This window comes from Hemibagrus wyckioides, linkage group LG25 (assembly GCF_019097595.1).
Source record: "Hemibagrus wyckioides isolate EC202008001 linkage group LG25, SWU_Hwy_1.0, whole genome shotgun sequence".
Lineage (NCBI taxonomy): Eukaryota > Metazoa > Chordata > Actinopteri > Siluriformes > Bagridae > Hemibagrus > Hemibagrus wyckioides.
In genome coordinates this window covers 3,098,702-3,119,141 of record NC_080734.1, presented here as the reverse complement: position 1 = coordinate 3,119,141, position 20,440 = coordinate 3,098,702, and the positions used below count along the sequence as shown (strand labels likewise).

Sequence of the window (20,440 nt, the reverse complement as noted above, 5' to 3'; positions counted from 1 at the left end):
AGCTACTTTAAAATTTTAACATGGATAATTTATAAATAATGTTTTCTTTTTTTTTGTAGTAGTAGTAAAAAAGAATAACCACGGAGACACACACACACACAACAGTAGGTAAGGTTTAATGACTTGACAGCACACACAATGTAATTTTGATTGAATAAATTCATTTATAATAAGCTTGAGTTGCATAGATTTCTACATTAAATCCCAGATTAAGTGTAAGACAAACGTGACCACGTAAAATAATCCAAACTAGCGAGAGGAGTCCATTCAAGAGTGTTTTCAAGACTGTATTAAATGCAATATTTTAGTGTTCTGTTGTGTAGAAAACAAAAAAAAGGAATTATACAGTATAGTTTAATGCTAAACAGCCTCTGAGTTAAGGCTTAGAGAATCTCATCTCCAAAAGAGGTGCACCTGAAGAGATCTGGCCAGGTGGACCATCAGTCAAAAATATTCATCATCATTAAAAACAGTAACAGATCACAGAAAATAAAAATACAGAGCACCAAAAAAAGTCCTGCTAAAGCTGGTTTCAAACTGTACGATTTCAGCGATGTAACAAAATTAGCGGTGTAATCGAATCTTATCAGGACTCTATAACAGACCACGTGATGAAAGAAAACGATGCTGTTCTGCTCACGTCAGCAGCCGACGTGAGCCGTAGAGTCACTAGTGCGGAAAACAGATTTGCATAAAGACAAATACGTGAGCTTGGGCTATAGACGAAGTTAAAAGTAGCTGAAAATGTAGCTGTCCTCCTACGTTGTACTCCGTTTGCTGGATTTCAAACAAACCTTGTAGCAGCGAATGAGATTTTAATTGGAAACTATTGTCTCACTCTGACAGAACATTGTTGTTAAATGTTGTTCTTGTTTGTAATGACATTAAATCCTCAGGTTAGGATTTTTTACAATTACATACGCAACAGCAAAGATCCACGCTGAATCTCGTACAGCGTAAAGCCGGCTTAATACTTGACTTCTGTAAGACAAGCAGAAAGCTTGAGCATCAAATGAAAATGGACCGGTTCTAGTTACTAGAATATATAAGGACATATCTCTGAGTTATTAAATGTTACACGTAGAGTAAAACTAAATGAAATTTAACAAATAGAGTGTGCCTAAAGCTCGAGGCACCGAATCCAACAACACCTGGATTATGCATACCATTAAAAGTGCAGTTTCATAGGTTATTTGGTGTCTAAGTGCATAGATTTCTCACATTTATCACAAATAATGGCTTATTTAAAAAGGAAACCAAAGAAAAAACAAAAACAAAATCATATGATACCCTCTACCCTGTTTACTGCCTCTTGGTGTGCTTTAAGTTGTAGTGGCTTCGCATGTCTTTGCGAAGGCGAAACTTTTCCCCGCACACGCCACAGATGTACAGGTGAACGTCCATGTGCTTCTCCAAGTGCTCGCTGCTGGGAAAGATCTGGAAGCACACCTGGCAGATGGTTTCCCCGGCCGACAGGTGGGAGATCATGTGGCGCACATGGTCGTGCTTCAGGAAGGTGCCTTGATCGCATACAGGACACACGTAGCGTGCCATCCCCTTGTGCATGTCGGTGTGAAGCCGAAGCTGGCGCTCGCGCAGAAACCGTTTGCCACAGGTCTGGCAGGTGAACTGTTTCTCCTTGGTGTGAACGGTGTAGTGTTCACGCAGGTGGCACCGCTGGTAGAACCCTTTGCCGCAGATGGCGCAGAAGTGCTTGCGCCGGTGGTCCGGCTCGTCTTCCATCGCGGCGGGACGGAATGAGTCCTGCTCGGGACAGGACAGAGTGTGCTCCACTGCCAGGCTTTCTGTCTCGAAGATCAGGCCACACAGAGGACAACGGAAACCCAGGTCTGCACCTTCAATCAAGCCTTCCTCCATGGACTGGGTGTCTTCCGGTAAAGGGCTCTCTTCACCTGGGGAATCGGTTTCAGCGCACTGGGGTTCTCCACAGCGCTCGGCATGCTCCTGCAGCTGCCTGCCTTTAATCAGAACCTGACCACACCTTCCACAGGCACATATGTGTCCCATGTGGCTGGAGATGTAATGAGCAGATTGATCCTCCTCGGTTAGCAAGGCGCCACACAGCTCACACGGAGTGCACTCTCCATCCTGCTTCTCCTCTTTAATCCGGCAAACCTTTGCTTCCGGACCCTTACTGTGGCCTTCCAGAGCACCATCATCTACGGCAGAAACTCCTGCTTCTTCCTCGCTGTCAAATCTCATGTTATCTCCGACATTGTTTCTAAACATTTTCCGACGTACTGTGCAGCTCCCCACGCTGTGGTTGCTGATCTGGACCACTTTTATGTTTTCCGTCTCGGTATCCGAATCTTCCTCCTGCTCTACTTTGATTTTCATTTTAGACGCAGAATCGTCATCCATCCCAGTGGCAATGGATCTGATGACAGATTCGGTATCGGACTTGTGGTCGGGCCAGTCTTCCTCACCTTTACAAACCGCTCTCTGTTCTCCGGTTCCTTCAGAAGCCGAGCTCTCACCTTTGCTGGAGTCGCTGTCGGCGGCTTTGCCAACTCTCGGGGCTTGGAATGCCTTACGGTTCGTGCAGGTGAGGATGTGTTCAATGAGAAGCTTCTCACAGCTGAAGACAAACCCACAGTCATCACACGTATAAGTGCGTCCAAACCGAGGACGCTCTTTCAAGGTGGCGCTTCGGCCAGAGGTTCTCTTTCTCAGATCGCACGGTTGCTCTACAAGATTCTCAGAGTGCACCGGAGGAAGTGGAAGCACCACCTCCTCGACCGGCCTTACACTAGATATATTAACGTTTTGCTGGGTTGCTGGGTTTGAAATTTTAGGCACATGGTCACTTTTAGCAGGACTCGGCCTCTGCTGCTCGAACATGCGAACCCCAAACATCATCTTCCCTCCTACCACGCTGGAGGAAGACGAGGAACTGGATGACGACGAGGAAGCGGAGGAAGAAGGAGTAAGATTAGATGCACGGATGTCTCTCAGATCCTCCAACGAGTCAGGGATGTAGTACATCTGCAGATAAGCCATGGATGACTTTAGTTCTTCGAACTCGTAATGTCCCACGACGATCCGGCCAAGGTACATGAGCTGCAGGATGAGGTCGAAGCACTCTGCGCTGATCTGCATATTGCTGAGATCAAGGCGTGCCGTACCCTGCTGATCTCGGATGAACATCATCCTGAAGTAGGAGCTGCAGGCTGCCAGCACAGCCTTGTGGGCCCTGAAGTAAATGTCACCAATGGCGATGCAGCAGTCGCACAGGAAACCCCATTCCCGCTGGTTGTTGAGCTGCTGCAGGACATGATCACTGTGGCTTGGTCTTGCCATCACCCTGTAAAGGACTAGGAAAGAAAGGAAAGAGTTTAACCAGAATGCAAAAGCTGATTCAGCTTTATTCAGCATGGGAACAACATCTCAGTTTGTTTCGGGGAGATTTCCAGCAGGAAGCAAAACTGCTTAGAATAAGTGTTTAATAATGAAAGTTCTCAGCTGTTACGGGACTCTGAGGTCTCTTGATTTCCAGGTTTAATATGTATGCCTGTGGAAACAATTACTGCCAAATAACTGTGTATACTCAAGAGAGGCTAGAGGCTATGTTATGTTATGTTAATTCCTCTTTAAAAAAAAGAAAAGAAAAGAAAAACAGGAAAATTAGCATTTCCACCATTTCAGGTTGGAGGAGAATAGAGCAGGGTGTAATAATATTACCAGCTGTGCTGTTGGGAACTACATGCAGCCGCAATCCTGGATTTTTAAGCGAAACCGGCTGTGCTGTCTGGGTGGGAGGGGCTTACTCTCTCCTGTCAATCACAGCAACACTCATGGATGGTGAGTCTCTGTGAGCTGACGGATAACGATGTCTGCCAAATGCTTGACAGCTTGAGCAGCAGGTCAAAATGATATGATTGGTTGGTTTGATGTGTTTCAGAAGAACCTCAAGTTAGCCTTCACCCTTCTCTGGCTGGAGGTTATAAGGGGTTAGATGGTGGGGAGTGCACAGGTTAGTGGGAAATGGCTAAGACCAATTTTGGGGGGGGGGGGGGGGGGGGGGGGATTTAATCACTTTATAATATCAATTTTCTTTTTCTTAACATTATTTGTAAGACATTAGATTAGCGACGTCACTGCAGACCTGTTTAATCTGATCTCTTTTGGCTTTTTTTTGCTCACTGCACCTGCAGAATGGTACGCAGTCATGGCTCCAGACAAAACGTGGAACGTTAATAACGAGAAGGCCCAAATTCAGAAGAGCAGATTCCTTACAGCTACTTTTTCATACGGCGTCAGAGCGCATCGCTCGTCCGTCAAGAGACTGGTGTGCAATTTAATTTCATAAGACATCATAAAACAAATCATGAGCAAGGCCCAACATATTCAGAGGAGGAGAGGGCAGAGAAACTTACACAGCTGGAAGTTATCCTAGCAGAAGGAACATTTAAATCAGAGCAAAATAGGGAACAGGACATCACTAGAGCTAATACGTGACTGAGAGTCCAACCACTGGGCCTGGAAAACCTTCCTAAAAGAGTGTTTAACTAAAAGTAGATTTGCATATATGATCGCGAATTTGTCCAATTACTTTTGAATAGTGCAGTCATTTCTACACTGTTCGCCAGGTTTTAAATAAAAATTTCTTGACCAGCTCTCGAGTATTTCAACACGATCTAATCTGCCCCTCTGAAAAAAAAGTTTACACACCCTTGATTTACTTTGAAAGCAAAAAAGCAAGCAAGAGCGTGTGAGAGATGAAGGAAGGGGCGGGGCTTCCAGACGACTGTCAGATAAAATCAGAGTGTGCAAAACACACACACAGGTCATTACAGATTCATATGCTGATTGTCTCGTGTCTTGAGTTGCTCTCTGGTGAATTTTTTGAGGAATAAATTATAGCTTTTATGCAAAAATGGAATGGAATATCATCAAGTAGAGATGATTGTTACCAGAAAGGTTTACTCAGAATGAAATGATTTTCAAGCTACAAAACATGGCCGCCTCGATTAACGTATGTGTTCTGTAAGCAACATGCTAGCTAGCTAATATTAAGTTAAGGTGTCTTTATTTATCACATGTATATTAATGCACAGTGAAATTCATTCTTCGCATATCCCATCCTTCGGGGTTGGGGTCAAAGCAAGGGACAGACATGAAGCAGCACCCCTGGAGCAGGGTAGGTAGGGCGCCTTGCTCAAGGGCTGAACGGTGGCAGCTTGGCAGTGCTGGGGCTTGAACCCTGATAAACTGGTCAACGACCCAGAGCCAGACCCAGAGTGATAGTGACAAGTTTACAATGTATTTACTTTCACAAAAACACTGACCTGTATAGACAGTGTTATATTAAACCAACTATTGTGCCTGTGTTGCTTTATTTATTTAAGTCTACTATAACCTCGTCGTGATACGTTATTGCCTGATGACGATGAGAGCGGCCATGTTGACCTGAGGTCACGTGATGAACTTTCCCAGCATGAAGTGCCAAGTTGAGAAGAGTGTTTTCTTTGGATTTTTCTGGACATACCCAGCATTCAGCTAGACTTTTATAAAACTGACAGTGAAAGAAATACGTTTGTTATAAAGTGTTTCTCGTCTTTAAGTGAAACCTCGTGGCTGATGGCAGAAACGAATATTTTAGAGAAAGATGATCTATGGTTTCAGCTCCTTTGCACGTGGTAGAGGTTATGACCAAAACCACATATGTGACACAGCCTGCAACAACAATCTATCAACTTTAAGCACTTTTTTTAAGGCAACACTAAACAGTTTAGGATACAGATGATAATGATAGCAATCAAAAAAAGAGATATGTATTTTTGTTGTTTCTCATGGTTTTGTAGGTACTGTTAAGAACTGCACGCGCGTACTTTCCCTTTGTTTTGCTAGCGCTGAGCTCACAAGTCCCGCCCCCGTCGAGCTCTGATTGGCCCGTTTCTTGTGAACAAGCTCGTGCGGGCGCCGAGGCTGTCAATCACACCGCACCAAAAGTAAAACACAAAAACTATTTGCGTTCCCCACGCTATATTGTCGAAATCAGCTCGCGCACACGGTTGAATAACGGGTTTATAGTAGCGACAGACGGTGAAAAAAACATAAAAATGATAGAGGTGGGGGAGAGAGCGAACAGACGAGCTGCGATGTGTGGTTTGCGTCGAAGCTTCTGTCCCGCACGAGCTTCCCGCACGTACGCAGAGATCCTTTCTGATTAGCAAAAGCTAGCAGCTCACCGATTAGCACACACGCACACAGAGAGAAAAAAACAAAACAAGAAGCCGTACTCACCGACGGTAACAGACACTCCAGATGCGAACGGAAACTCAAAGTCGAATCGAAAACGTTTTTTTTCCGACTCGAGCTCGAGCAGAAAGTTATGAGGAAGAGGAGGAGAAGAAGAAGAGCTGATCAGGACTCGGAGCCCCTGGTGTTCGCGGCGGCAGCAGTAGGGATGAAAAGACTTCCGCACAGCCGCGCTCGCGAGTCGGATCACCGCACTGAGGGCTGCCTGCGCGAGATCCGGCCTCGCTCACGCAAATGCAACCCGCCCTAAATCTAAATCCGGCCCCGCTCACGCAAATGCGCTGCAGCCCGCCCTACCGCGGCCATGCATGCAGAAACAACTGCAGTGACCATGCAACCATACATGAACATGAAAATACATGCACGCCTGTGGGAGGGAAGCCTTCTGAGACGCCTTATCCTGCTCACTCCTCTGGCCTCATTTTGCACAACCTGCGCGCGAGCTAACTGCGTGCACGCCTTCAACAAACACTTCATCAAGAAACTGAATCCATGCATGCTTAAGATCAACTAATAAACTTTGTTGTCAGTTGCATGTGTATTTGTCTTAACCGGTTTGTTCGGTTACTTGCACGCTATATAATATCAAGAAAGGTTTAAACACCTGGAGGAGGTGACATTAGAGTATTAATAAGGGTCACACAACAGGTGGAATCATGCATTTCGTCACTTATGACACAATAAGTGAACTCTATACCTCCATAGTTACAGGTGATGAACAAACAAACTAGTGAGTAGTTTGTGCACAGTAGCCAGTTCCATAGCTAGCTAACTAACGTGCTAATCATATCATTCGAATCAGAAAAAATGGACAGACAGCTATGGACTACGGCGATGCCAGTGTTTGTTGTTGATAACCTCCTGTGTCTGATACAGCAGGCGTGTTTTTCCGTCACCGAACAAACACAGATGAAGAAATAAGTTACTGTGCGTGTGCAAATATTGCATATAATGCGTATTGTCCTGTCTTCTGTCCATCCCCCTCACTCATAAACAATGTTCATGTAGTGAGTATGGGGCAGCGTGATTCCAGCCCCAATGGGCCTCAATGAGTTCCTTGATTAGTTGTTCACCTCTACATGCAGTACAATCTCGGAAAAGCTAAAAGGGGCGGTACCACATGACACGTTTTCTAGTCACAACAAACATGTCTTGTAATAATGACATGTTCGACTCTTGTTTACTCGTAACTACGACATTCTTTCTTGTAACTACGACATGTAACAAGGTGTTACGTGTTCCTGTAACAGCGAGACGTGTTACAACAATAGAATCTTATTCTGAATAGTTATCATTTTCCCCCAAACCTGTTACAAATATTCATTGTTTATTTAGAATATTCATATTAATGTTTGCTGTAATATGCATATAAAGTGCCATATATTTTCCAGCCCTTGTGCATTTATATTACATATATAGTACATTATATATTTATATTTATGTACCATGTTTAAGTCTTTGTAATGGTGAATTGTTCGGAAATCCTTCCTCACAAAAATCTTCAGACATAAAGCGTTTCGTTTTTGCTAAAGCGTTGTGTATGGGCACATCACGGTCACGTGACCAAGACGTCAGTCGCTCAGGAAGGACCGTCAAGAGGATTTTTTTTTCCCCTGCAGGAAAATAACACGGGAGAGAGGAAAAAAAGCAGATTGCGCGGTGCGGCGGTAAGGACGCCTTTTCTTTACTCATAGCAACGTTTTCACGCACGTGCATGCTTCATATGCGAAAATGCATGGAAAAAGGAACTCGGGTTTTTTTTTTTTGTGTGTGTGTGTGTCATTCATTTCTGTAGCCAGAGCCATGAATGAAAATGAATGCAGTGCTGCCTTGAACACATGCAGAAAACTGCTTTCTCTTCGTGCATCATTTCATCATCATCTGCCCACATTTCACGTTATGGGCTCGTGCTCACTTTGCAAATGTGTATTATGCAACGCTGGGATTTTTTCCCCCCTCCAGCTTTATCACATTAAACAATAAATGCGTTGTGAATTTTCAAGGTACTGGCTTCCAAAAAATAAAAAAATAAAAAAATAAAAATACGAGTGAGTTGTGAATGTAAGAGAAATAAAAGCTGTCTTTTTTATTATTGTTGTTAATTGTGGGTTTATTAATAGACGGAAATGAGGTGTGAGGACGATGCACCATGATGGTTGGTAAAGTCCCATCCAGATGTAAACATCTGGGTTATAGATTTTCCTCTAAAATGTGTAAAAATAAATAAATAAAAAAAATACTACTACTAATAATAATAGTCACCAGTAGAGGTCGCCTATTGTGTTTTCAACTTAAATATTTATTTAATAATAATAATAATAATAATAATAATAATAATAATTATACAATCCCTCATCTTCATCCTGGTAAGGGGATGTTATCCTGGAAACACAGCTCCAGAGTTCCTAGTTCAAGTCTAAGCTTAGGTTACTGTCTGTGTGATGAAGAATCGTTTCACATCACCTGTTCTTCCAGTGTTCCTTCAGGTTCTCTGGTTTTCTTTTAACTCCCACATGCATACCAGTATATGGATTGGCAACAGTGAATGTTCTGCAGTGTGTGAAGGTGTGTGTTGTAATAGACTGGTGCCCAGTTCGGAGTATATTCCCGCTTCATGCCCAGTGTTCCAGGATAAAACAACCTAAACGACTTTCTGTTCAAAAATCCAGTCACCATACTGAGTCACAGCACTACACCTGCCTCTCTAGCTACAGAACAGGAGTGACACTGTGCTTTTTTGTTGTTGTATTTTAGCTTCTTCTGACAAAAACAGAACAAGTGGTGCACAGACATTTTCTCTTTCACTATTATAAAGTATTGGCACACTTGGTTTTGTTTTAAGCTCGCTTACTCCCATTACTGCAACTTGGGAGGCAGAAAAGCAACAATGGAGTGTTTATTTTTGATAAATAAATAAAATATATATTTTATAATACAATATAAGTTTTTAAATAATAAATAAAAATATTTATTATAATAAACATTTTTTAATTATTTATAATAAATAAAACATTTAATAAAACATTTCAATAATAAAAAAGAAAGAAAGAAAGAAAGAAAGAAAGAAAAAAGAAAAGAAAGTTTTCAAACTAATAACTTGAGTACTAACTAAATTGGTTAAATTGGTTTCTTGTGTCCATGACTAGTCACCACTCATTTTCCATTTATGGACATGTTTCCTCACACGTTCTTATATCTGTGTGTGTGTGTGTGTTAGGTTAAGAAGGGGCATCATGGATGTGTCCGGCCACAGCCTTTTCCTCCTGCAGCAGCTCAATGTCCAAAGGGAGTTTGGTTTCCTGTGTGACTGCACGGTTGCCATTGGCAACGTGTACTTCAAGGCCCATCGAGCAGTGCTGGCTGCTTTCTCCAACTACTTCAAGATGATCTTCATCCACCAGTCCAGGTTTACTAACTTTAATGATCAGTGTAAAAGGATTGCGATAAAAAAGAATCTTTTATTAATTATTACTATCATGCTGTGTAGTGCTGATGAATCCTGGATCCTGATTGGTCAGCAGATTGGTCAGATATATATATATAGTTTTCTATAACAGTGCAGATACAAACCACAGGGTTGAAACAGCTCTAATACCACTGATCAGTGTGACCTGCTAGGTAATCAGAGATGCATTTATCTTATTAATTAATATTGGCATTAAAAACGACTGGGCAATATGACCATATAGGTCAGATATCGCAGTCAGCATCTTTCATAACATACTTTCCTAATACAATTCCAAATATGTGGACTTGGAACACAATATACTTGATTTGCCTTGAAGATAAGTAGCACAGGTCAGCTATTTAAATACATTCAGAAAAGACTTGCTAAGCGTGTCCTCCACTTGTTTCCCTACGTTTAGCGAGTGCATTAAGATCCAGCCCACCGACATCCAGCCAGACGTCTTCAGCTACCTGTTGCACATCATGTACACAGGCAACGGCCCCAAGCAGCCTGTGGATCAGGGTCGGTTACAGGACGGGATCAAGTTCCTCCACGCGTACCAGCTGTGCCACAAAGCGAGCGACAGTGGATCTGACGCCTCCTCGGACCCCATCCGCATATCCAACCTGTACGGCATCCAGATCTCCTCCCAGCTGGGCACTAAAGACTCCCCAGGCATGAAGGCTAGCGGGGCAAGGGAATCCGAGGATAGGCGATGTGGCTCGCGTGGACGTCCGCTGCCAGCTTTAGCAGGGATCGAAGGGCACACCTCGGAGCACCAGTCCCTGAGCCTGCGCGCCATCACCTCAGGGGACGAGTGCGACATCTTGGCACGGATCAAACAGGAAGAGGAGGAGCCGGATGAAGGTGAGGAACCACGAGCACCTGCGTCTCTGCCTTCGACCCAGGGCAGCCCATGCCAGGCTGGTGGTTTTAAGGACCCTCTGGCGCTGCTGTGTCCTCAATGTGGAGAACGATGCCTCTCTCCTGAGGGACTACAGGAACATCTTTTCACCCATGCTGCATGCGCCCTCATGGAAGGACCTTCCGAAGACAGCAGGGGGGACGTTAAAGGGCCCACGGAAGAGCGACAGTGCCACGCTCTAGCAGACGAGCTGGCGTCAGAGATAAGGCGTGGCACAACAGGCACAGGGAGTCCACCTGCAGGCTTCACGCGTAAAAGAAAGATGGCATGTGCAGTCTGCAACTTGCGCTTTTCACAGAAGAGCCAGCTGCAGGAGCACATGTTCGCTCATGTGGGCAAACCGCTACGTCAACACCGTTACGGCCGCTTCGGTGGACCACTGATCCATCCCAGCGAGGGAACGTCGGAAATCGATGAAGTTGCCCAGGATAATGGCAGCTCATGCTACTCGCTGGACTCAGAAGTCTCTCATGAGAGTGTAGATGCTGTGGCGGTGGAATGACGCCTTCTGTAACGTAATGGACATGTTCCCTGTGCATTCTTAACACACCCTTGTAAATTTCAACTTCTGACTTAATTTAGTAACCACTATGTCCCACAAGTAATTCTTCTCGTCTATGGAGCGACATTGGTTTTCTAATAAGTCAGTTAGCTAGCTAGCATGCTAATTACCGAGCTAGCTTCTTAACTAGATGTTAGATTTATATATAGATGGATCTGTACATAGGAAAATGTATATTTTTCAATTCTCCACCATCCAACTAAAATCAAAATCTTCTACTACAAAGTTTGAATAACTGACAGGATTTGTCTTCTTAATCTTTTAGCTAGCTAGCACACACAAGGCAGGACTTTTAATTTGGATTTTTTTAAAAATAAATATTTATACTGGAACTGAAAGCTAGCTAGCAGGGTAGCTAATATGAGATAACCTGACAGGATTTTTAAATAACATTCATAATCTTAACTGCTAACTCGAGCCAGCTCGCTAAAATGAGACAACCTGAAAGGATTTCATGAAGAATTTCAAAGTGCATTTCTAAATGTTTAACAACTTCCACTGTTAATGTTAGCTAACATTCTGATTTGCTGAAATAATCTTCACTGCTAATGCTAGTCATCTAGCTAAAATGAGCTAACCTGACAGGATTTCACAATAGCATGTAGCCGAATATTTAGAATTTTCTCTGCCAATATTAGACAGCAAGCTAACACAGGCTAACCTGACTGGATTCCTGAAAGAATTCTGAAGTGAAATTAATATTTTTTCTGCTAACTGAGTAGCTGAAGTCATATTTCCAGACTAAAAAGATTAAAAAATATTCCTAATCTTCACAGTGACATGATTACTGACAGGTAGTTTAAGTCGCATTCAAATTTCCTCTGGTAATATTAGGCAGCTAGCTAGCATGGGCTAACCTGACTGGATTTCTGAGAGAATTTCGAAGTAATATTTATAATTTTTCTGCTAACTGAGTAGCTGAAGTCATATTTCTGGAATAAAGATTAAAAAAAATATTCCTAATCTTCACATTGACAGGATTTCTGACAGGAATTTTACGTCATATTCTAATTTTCTCTGCTTATAGTAGACAGCTAGCTAACACAGGCTAACCTGACTGGATTCCTGAGATAATTTTGAAGTATTATTTATAATTGTTCTGCTAACTGAGTAGCTGAAGTCATATTTCCAGACTAAAAAGATTAAAAAATATTCCTAATCTTCACAGTGACAGGATTTCTGACAGGAATATTACATTATATTCTAATTTCCTCTGCTAATATTAGGCTGCTAGCTAACATGAGCTAACCTGATCACATTTCTCTCAGGATATTTGACTGCTAATGCTTTATTCTTTAGCGAACCTGACAGGATATGTAAGAAAACGTTGACCAGTGCACAGTTAACAGTATTCCTGTCCCACGGAAAACAAACAGTACAAAAAAATACCACATAAAATACTAGCTTTACGAGGAAAATCTCCAATTAAGGCATGATTAGAACACAGGAAGTTGACAGGGGTGTGTTTAAAATGTTTGGAAAATGTTTGACCTCAGACTTCATGTCCTGTCTCCTGTTTAAAAAGCTCCATCCGTGTGTTTCTTTTCTCTTGTGTTGATGGATTTTTGTGTTGGTGTGTATGTTACATTGTGGACATTTGTAGATTAATCTGATCGGTCAGCGCTGGAATAATCAGACCAAACCTTTAACCTATTTAACGCTCCACATTTTAACAGCAGAGGACGTCGCTATGAGCTAGCGCTCCAAAAGAGCCGACTATCTTGAATGACTGACACCTATATGCGTAGGTGTATTAAACACCTCTCCAGAAGCCCCGCCCCCTTTCCTTAATCTTTTGCTTTCCTATAGTTTTAGCCCTTTCTTTCGATCCCGACTCGGATTTTCTGGCTTGAAAATCGCTCCGATGCTCCGTCCTCACTTTCCGTCATGATAAATCTAGAATGTTTTCAGTTTATTACAGCGGAATCAAATGATTAGACCAAGTTGAAGGAAGCAAATTTGTGCCTGAAGAAGATTAAACAGATCTATGGCGTGTCACATTGAACACTTTTTTAAATCGTTTTAATGCCAGAGATGATTAGAAAGTTTAACGCTGAGACAATTCACACCATGAGACATGTTAGACAAGCAGTTTGTTAAAGGACCATATTAAAAACCTTGTTTGTTTGTTTTCCTCTTGGGGCTCGGCAGGTTTGTTGCGTTACGTTTTCTGGAGTGTTTTAAATGAATCTAATCCAGCACAGCAAAGCACAGATGATGGATTATAATCCATCATAATTAATTCAATTAAATAATCAGAATTGTGTGTGTGTGTGTGTGTAGCGGTGAGTGGATTTAAACACTTCTGAACAAATTTAGGCATAGAAACTAAACAAACACAAACCCATACAATCGAAGTCAGTGCCTTAGACGTATTCGCGATTTTGAAACTAAAAGCACTTAAAGTGTCGCATCAATCAGAAAAAAATGAACAGAAACGTTTTTCGGAATGATTTTTACACACTCTGTGTTTTTGTTGGGTTCGTCAGTGTGATCATGTTCTAGTCTAGTGCCTGATTTTTATCAATAGAACGTGTAGAAAACTGGTGCTTCATGAAAATCCTGTCATTCCTGCTGAAAGAGATGGAGGTTTTTTGCTCTGTAATGGAGTCTAATGTGGGCTCTAAAAGCAAATGTTTTGTCCCTAATGGTTTCTGATGACTTTTCTCCTTTTATTCGAATGATCATCATCTAAACACAAAGGAATGTCAAAATTTAACAGAAATTGTTCAAGATTTTTTAGTGTTATTTGGCTCTTTGGCAGGGACACGAGCTCACAGCAGATGCGAAAGTCCATAAAGATTCGACTTGTCACTTTTTTGCGTAACTGGAATAATAATGAGGAAATAATTAACTCTAAGGGTTAAAGGTCATGAGGATCGATCTTTCTGTGCCTCGGAAGACAGAAAGCGTTCATGATAGAATTTTTATGTAGGGGGAAAAAATGGAAAAAAAAGCACTTGTGGTTAAAGGTCACCATACTGTGATGAATAAATGAATCTTGTGAAAAACTCCGGGTTAATTTTTGTGTACTTACTGTGTTGGTAGTATTCTTTTTCAATAAAGGTTTGATTTTCAATGAAAGGTGTTGCATATTTTTTATAAGAATAATATAATAATCAGGTTATTGATAAAATATAAGAATATTAATCTACTGATGTATATTTATGTGTTTTAATAGAGATCTTCTGTTAAGATCTGCCGATGTTGATTATTGTGTTATTCCTGATACGGAGAGATGGTTTTAAAAAAGTTATATAGGGTAACACCTCGGGATTAAAATTATTTACAGTGAAAAATCGAAAAATCAGAAATCTGAAACAAGGTATTAAATATTCAACAGACTCTATGTATTAAAAAAAAAGAAACAAGCAAAAAAAAAATTTAAAAAAGATTTTTCCTTATTTATTTATTTATTTATTTATTTATTTATTTATTTATTTATTTATTTATTTATTTATTTATCTATCCATCCATTACTCTTATTTACTGACACAGTACATTTCAATAATTGTTATATAATTTATATATTTACCTTCTTTATTATTATTATTATTATTATTATTATTATTATTATTATTGTGTTGTTTTTTGTATTATTACTTCACACTATTTAACTTCACATTTAATGGTCTATTAACAATATGTAAACATATAAACATATATAAAGTCTAGTTTGCGTTCAGCGTAACACAAAAACATACAAAACGTTTACTTTAAATATTTGTTTATGGATTTGTTGATCTTTGTGTATTTGTGTGTGATAGAGAATTTGGGTTTGTTTTATTTCAGTAACAGATAAATAGAATAAAAGTAGATACTGGAGTTTCTGGAACTTTCTGACAGAAAGTCCACAGAAACAGGGTTGTTTTCTATTTATTTATTTATTTATTTATTTATTTATTTATTTATTTATTTATTTATTTATTTATTTATTTATTTATTTAGAGGTTGAATCTTCCTGCTTGACCACTAGAGGGAAGCGTTTGCTTGAAAAAAGGGAATCTTTCCTTCACAATTCACAAACTCTCACCGTTGCTCCAAGTGCTCTTCAGACTTTACTGATTGTATGCGACGGAAACCGAGTCGTCCGCGGTCTCGGCTGAACGTTGAGGCCAACCTTGAGCAGGAGCTCCTGAGCGTAACACATTTGCCTACATGGTTTCCATTTCCATGTGGAGATAATCCACAGGAAGATAAATGGCTTCTTTCCCTGCCTGCTCTCACCGCAAATTTCCATTTATTTAAAACAACAAGTTCAAAGATTCCTTTTCATCGTAACACAAAGCCAATCCAGACTTTTTTTGTAATTGTTTTGTAAGTTTTATTTCCACAAGACTCGTGTATGAAAAAAAAAAAGAATCAGTGCAAAACAACATGTTGTGTAGCTGGAAACTGCAACACGTGGGATCTGCATTGCTATAGTAACCAGGCTTACGTCGCAGTCATATGAGAGATTCACATGTCACATTCCGGCTAAAAATACCGTACGACTGTGGGAGAAGTAACAAAATACGAGCACTTACATATATATTTATTTTCCAGAGATATTTCTGCCATATTTCTGATCATCTTTATTATATCAAGGTAACACTGAAAACACCTACAGGTCAAAACATGATACAGATCTGTTACTCTGAGCACAATACCGTCTCACAACAAGCAGGAACAAAAGCACACTGACGTTCATCCGACGATCCGAAGCCGTGCCTCAGCGTGATATTTGTGCGGATTAGCTTTTGTGTTTTGTTTAGCGAGTGTTAAACACGATCCTGATCCATCTGACGGCTCTACAGCTCAGCCGAAAGTTGTTCTACGGCGCCGCTAATAGCTGCTCGGACCAAAGACAAAGCCGTCTGAGCGAGCAGGATCTCGGAAAAACGTCTCTCCGGAGTCTTTAACGTGTAACAGGATCCGTTAAGCGAGACGAGCGGAGACAGGGTTCCGTATCGCGGAGCCACGTTTTCGAACAATTCGTCGTTCTCTTCTTCTGATGAGTGAACATCTTCTATCGTGATGACGGGTTTGCATTTGAAAACCGGAACATCGACTAGCATGTCATCCATTCTAACCGGATCTTCAGGAGACGACCTGGGATCTTCCGGATCAGAATCAGACTCGTTAACCTCTGTTAGCGAAGACTCGCTCATCTGAATCTCTTCATCTGAGAGGCGTGAGACGTGGGGTTCAGGTGGATGTTGGGGACTTTCGGTTTCATGAACGAACACAGCATTCGAGACGACGTTCACGTCTATGTTCAAGGAACCCATTTCTATAACCTCATTTTTGGAATCTTGTGATTCCAAACAGTTTTCCTCACAGATTCTGGTCACGTCCTCGACAATCAGGCTCGAATCATTTTGCTGATCCTCCACAGCTGGTGGTTCTGCAGATATCCGCTGACCAGCACCTGTTTCTGAAGATATTTCAGTGAAGGTATCATTATATCGTTCTTCTCCACGTTCTTCCCCTTCCTGCTTGCTTGTGGATGAACGTTTTCTGAAGACGCGCCACATTCGCACCTTGAACTTCCTTGAGCTGATCTTCTTAACCGGCTTCTTCATTTTCAAGGATTCGCCTGAATGTGTGAGGAGTTCCTCGTCTTGGATGTTGATGTGTCCTCCGTGGTACGTGTTTTGCTCAGCGTCCTCCACAGCTTTCATTCCCAGCTCCTTTCTCTTCCGAACGCAGGAGAAAATCCGTCTAATGGTCGCTCCAGCTTTGCTTCTTCTCCGCCTTTTCTTTGTGTTTTGTTCCAAATTAGTTTCCAAACACCTTTCTTGAAGATCTGTACAAGTTCCTCCATCAGGTTCTGTAGTTAGGAGCATTTCAGGAGGTTCAGGACTCGTCTGCTCGTGCGATTCAGGGCTTTGCTCGTCTTTCGCTGCGTCCGTTGGCGTGTCGTCGGCGTCCTCGTCATGTCTTCTATGCTTTCTTGATTTCCTCTCCTCTTGACCCGGAGACCTGGATTTGCCCAACAGAAGTCGTGGTGGTCCTGTTAGTTTCCTCTTCAAGCCTGTTTTTTCCTGGAACTCTGCATCGTTGCTTTCTTCAGTCGCCATCGGTTATGAGGTAATTAAGGTTCCTCCAGCAGACGTAAGGAACCCGTATCCAGGAAACATGAAACGATGCTTTAGAGATGATGTCTTCCTCAGATATCAATGACTTAAACTGGTAAAACTGCTGCAATGCAACAACAACAACAAAATCAGGATAATATCAAAATAAATGTTTCTATAGAATATGTAAAATAGCTGTTTCTTTAAAATGGACACCTCAACCTTTTTTTTTATTTTTGAACCTTCGGAAGATTTTTATGACAAGCGATGATTTTTAATCACAATAACTGTATACAATTTTACAGCAAGGCATCATAAGACTACACACTTAGGAAATTATGGATTTTCTAAGGTTCTTAGGGTTCTTAGCATCCAAATGTGTTCTGGTGTTTAAACCCTTTCTGATAAGAAAATTGCTTTTGGTTACTTACAACTTTACAGATTCTCCCTAAAAGAATGCTTAAAAGATATTTACATTTTCGAAGAGTTTATTTAAATTCCAATATTATAGTGCCGAAGAGAATCATATCAGTCCTGAACTGAATCATATCAGTCCTGAACTGAATCATATCATTGCTGAACTGAATCATATCAGTCCTGAGGTGAATCATCACAGTCCTGAACTGAATCATATCAGTGCTGAAATAAATCACATCAATCTGAACACTGAATCATATCCGTGCTTAGTTGAATAATATCAGCACTTTACTGAATTATAGAAGTCCTGAACTGAATCATCAAAGTGCTGAACTGAATCATATCAGTACTTAATTGAATAATATCAGTGCTGAAGTGAATCATATCAATCTGAGATCTGAATCATATCAGTCCTGAACTGAATCATATTAGTGCTGAAGTGAATCATATCAATCTGAGATCTGAATCATATCAGTCTGAGAACTGTCAGTCTGTTGAATGGAATCATATCAATGCTAAAGTGAATCATGTGTTCTGAATTGAATCATATTATTGCTGTACTAAATGATTCACTTCTATAATTAAAAATGTCAGAGAGTTCAAAGTCTTGCTGCACTGCATGTGCCATAAATTTACATCCCAAGTATTAACAAAGCACACACACACACACACACACACCCCTCATAAATTCCATGTCCTGTTGGACTTACTGAACGAGTTAACTCAGCACTGGGATTATTAGAAGTGACTGAATAATCCACTGTATTGACTTTATTGACTGTTTGTTCCTCTACAGATAAAAACCAACAGCAACGCGGGTAAATACAGATGCTGTGTTTTTCCACTTGGAGCTGGGGTATGGATTAAACTTAATGAAGCCTTTGTGCTCTTTTGTTTACATAGAAACACACACACACACACACACACACAGTTACTTCACAAGGCTCAGGAGTCAACTAAAATATTTAGCGCTATTTGTACATCTTTAACCTCGTTAAAACGTTACCTTGTAAAATACCAGGCTGTATGAATATTCATCAATATGTAAATTAGCAGCTGAAGCTGCCTAATATCAGTAATGCTAACAAACGTGAAAACATGATCTCGCGAATAAAAATGAAAACAGCTTCATTTTCAACGAGTGGAACAGCGTCTTCATGTGAGCTGACAGCTGAAACTCAGTGAAAAAAATAATAATAATAATAATAGGTAAAAATAAATTCTGTAAATAAATATATCAACAAGGCTACAAGGCTAAAGCCTTTTATCACTGAAAGAACCCTTGAAGAACCACATTTTTAATTCAGTTAGCTAGCTAGCTTATAGTTTATTGTATTCAGATGATATCATCACTATAACCCCACCCCCAAAAAACACTTTTATAAGAAGTTCTAACAGTATTCTAAGTAAAAATAAAGAAATAAATATTTAAATATATATATATATATATATGTAAAAATAAAAACAATTAAAGCTGTGGAAACATAATCAGGAATAAATGTAAATAAATAAATAAATAATAATAATAATAATAATAATAATAATAATAATAATAATAATAATAATAATAATAATAATAATAATAATAATAACATTTCTGTTTTATTTTATGATGACTAAAATGTGCAGAGAACACACAGCCATTCTGCAGAATAAAGTTTCCAGGCTGGGTTCTGTGCACATTTGCAGTTTGCATGTAAGAAAGCATCAGATTTTTACGCTTTTATCTTTTGAAACATGTTAAATCTCACCTTCTAAAAATATAAAAAAGCATGAAAACGCATCAGCATCACCTACCTGTGTACTGGAGCGCGCGCTGGTGGAGCTCGATGTGTGAGTGCATGTGACTGTATGTGTGTGTGTGTCTGTGTGTGTGTGTGAAGCTCTGTTTGCACCATGCACTCATCAGTTTCCATAGCAACCGTCTGACTGACAGTCCCCGATGACATCATCCACATGGTGTTTATAGCAGTGCTGCCGCTGACGTCACGAACCCGATTGTAATGTCGACATCTCAGCAGGAATGAAGCGGTCATTAGGTTTGGCTTTAAAGGAGATGATCTCATTTACACTGAACTATTATCTGGTGCTTCGGCATCATCTGCAGCACATGGTGTGTGTAGCATGAGAAAGAGTTTAGAAGCGGAAATGTCTGCCATTAACATGTAGAATGTGAATACAGAAATGCCTACATGTAATAAAATAGTACATAAATTTCAACGAATCACTATACATCACTGATTACACTATAATAATAACAACACAGTTATGTGCGTTCTTGTGTCTGACCCTGTAAGACTGTATGTTCCATATTCATGCTTATAAGGTCTTTATGAATACCTATAACACTGACTTAATGCACTAATGACTTATGAGTTATGAGAATAGTATATTTTTTACTTGGGCCTGGATTTTCAGCATGCTGTCATAATTGCAATTTGTGGTATGACTTTGCATAATCAAATGAAATTAATGAATCATGTTGAAGATTCACATGTAGAAATAAATGAAACAAATTTAGATTCACATGTGGAAATAAATCATAGTCTTGTTTCAAAGACAATATCATTTTTTTTTGCAGAGTAGATAGTTTTTCTTAAGTTATTAATTAATTAATTAATTTACAGATGACCAGACCTGATAGAATATCAGAAATCCTTGAAGATAAAAAATAGAAAAATAATAATATCTATTTGACTGTGATATTAAATCACACGCTCATCACATTATTCCATAACACACACACA

The 20,440-nt window shown here is 40.4% G+C and overlaps 3 protein-coding genes across 3 annotated transcripts; 1 reads left to right on the top strand and 2 right to left on the bottom strand.

Moving 5' to 3' along the window:
- Nucleotides 1-99: 99 nt before the first annotated feature.
- Nucleotides 100-6,668, bottom strand: zbtb1 (zinc finger and BTB domain containing 1). The gene is made up of 2 exons (XM_058379619.1): nucleotides 6,268-6,668; nucleotides 100-3,335 (listed from the first exon to the last, which is right to left on the bottom strand). Exon 2 carries the CDS (start codon nucleotides 3,319-3,321, stop codon nucleotides 1,303-1,305), a length of 2,019 nt encoding a protein of 672 aa, XP_058235602.1. The 5' UTR covers nucleotides 3,322-3,335; nucleotides 6,268-6,668; the 3' UTR covers nucleotides 100-1,302.
- Nucleotides 6,669-6,737: 69 nt separating this feature from the next.
- On the top strand, nucleotides 6,738-14,289 carry zbtb25 (zinc finger and BTB domain containing 25). The gene is made up of 3 exons (XM_058379641.1): nucleotides 6,738-7,949; nucleotides 9,500-9,688; nucleotides 10,149-14,289. The coding sequence occupies exons 2-3, from the start codon at nucleotides 9,516-9,518 to the stop codon at nucleotides 11,155-11,157; spliced, it is 1,182 nt and encodes a 393-aa protein (XP_058235624.1). The 5' UTR covers nucleotides 6,738-7,949; nucleotides 9,500-9,515; the 3' UTR covers nucleotides 11,158-14,289.
- Nucleotides 14,290-15,736: 1,447 nt separating this feature from the next.
- si:dkey-1h6.8 (uncharacterized) lies at nucleotides 15,737-19,576 on the bottom strand. Its single transcript, XM_058379638.1, has 2 exons — nucleotides 19,491-19,576; nucleotides 15,737-17,400 (listed from the first exon to the last, which is right to left on the bottom strand). The coding sequence occupies exon 2, from the start codon at nucleotides 17,277-17,279 to the stop codon at nucleotides 16,008-16,010; it is 1,272 nt and encodes a 423-aa protein (XP_058235621.1). The 5' UTR covers nucleotides 17,280-17,400; nucleotides 19,491-19,576; the 3' UTR covers nucleotides 15,737-16,007.
- Between the last annotated feature and the right edge of the window lie 864 nt (nucleotides 19,577-20,440).

Coding starts and splice junctions, on each gene's coding strand:
- zbtb25 (XM_058379641.1), top strand. CDS start 9,516: ATGGATGTGTCCGGCCACAGCCTTTTCCTCCTGCAGCAGCTCAATGTC. Junction 9,689..10,148: donor ATCTTCATCCACCAGTCCAG/GTTTACTAACTT, acceptor CCCTACGTTTAG/CGAGTGCATTAAGATCCAGC.
- zbtb1 (XM_058379619.1), bottom strand. CDS start 3,321: ATGGCAAGACCAAGCCACAGTGATCATGTCCTGCAGCAGCTCAACAAC.
- si:dkey-1h6.8 (XM_058379638.1), bottom strand. CDS start 17,279: ATGGCGACTGAAGAAAGCAACGATGCAGAGTTCCAGGAAAAAACAGGC.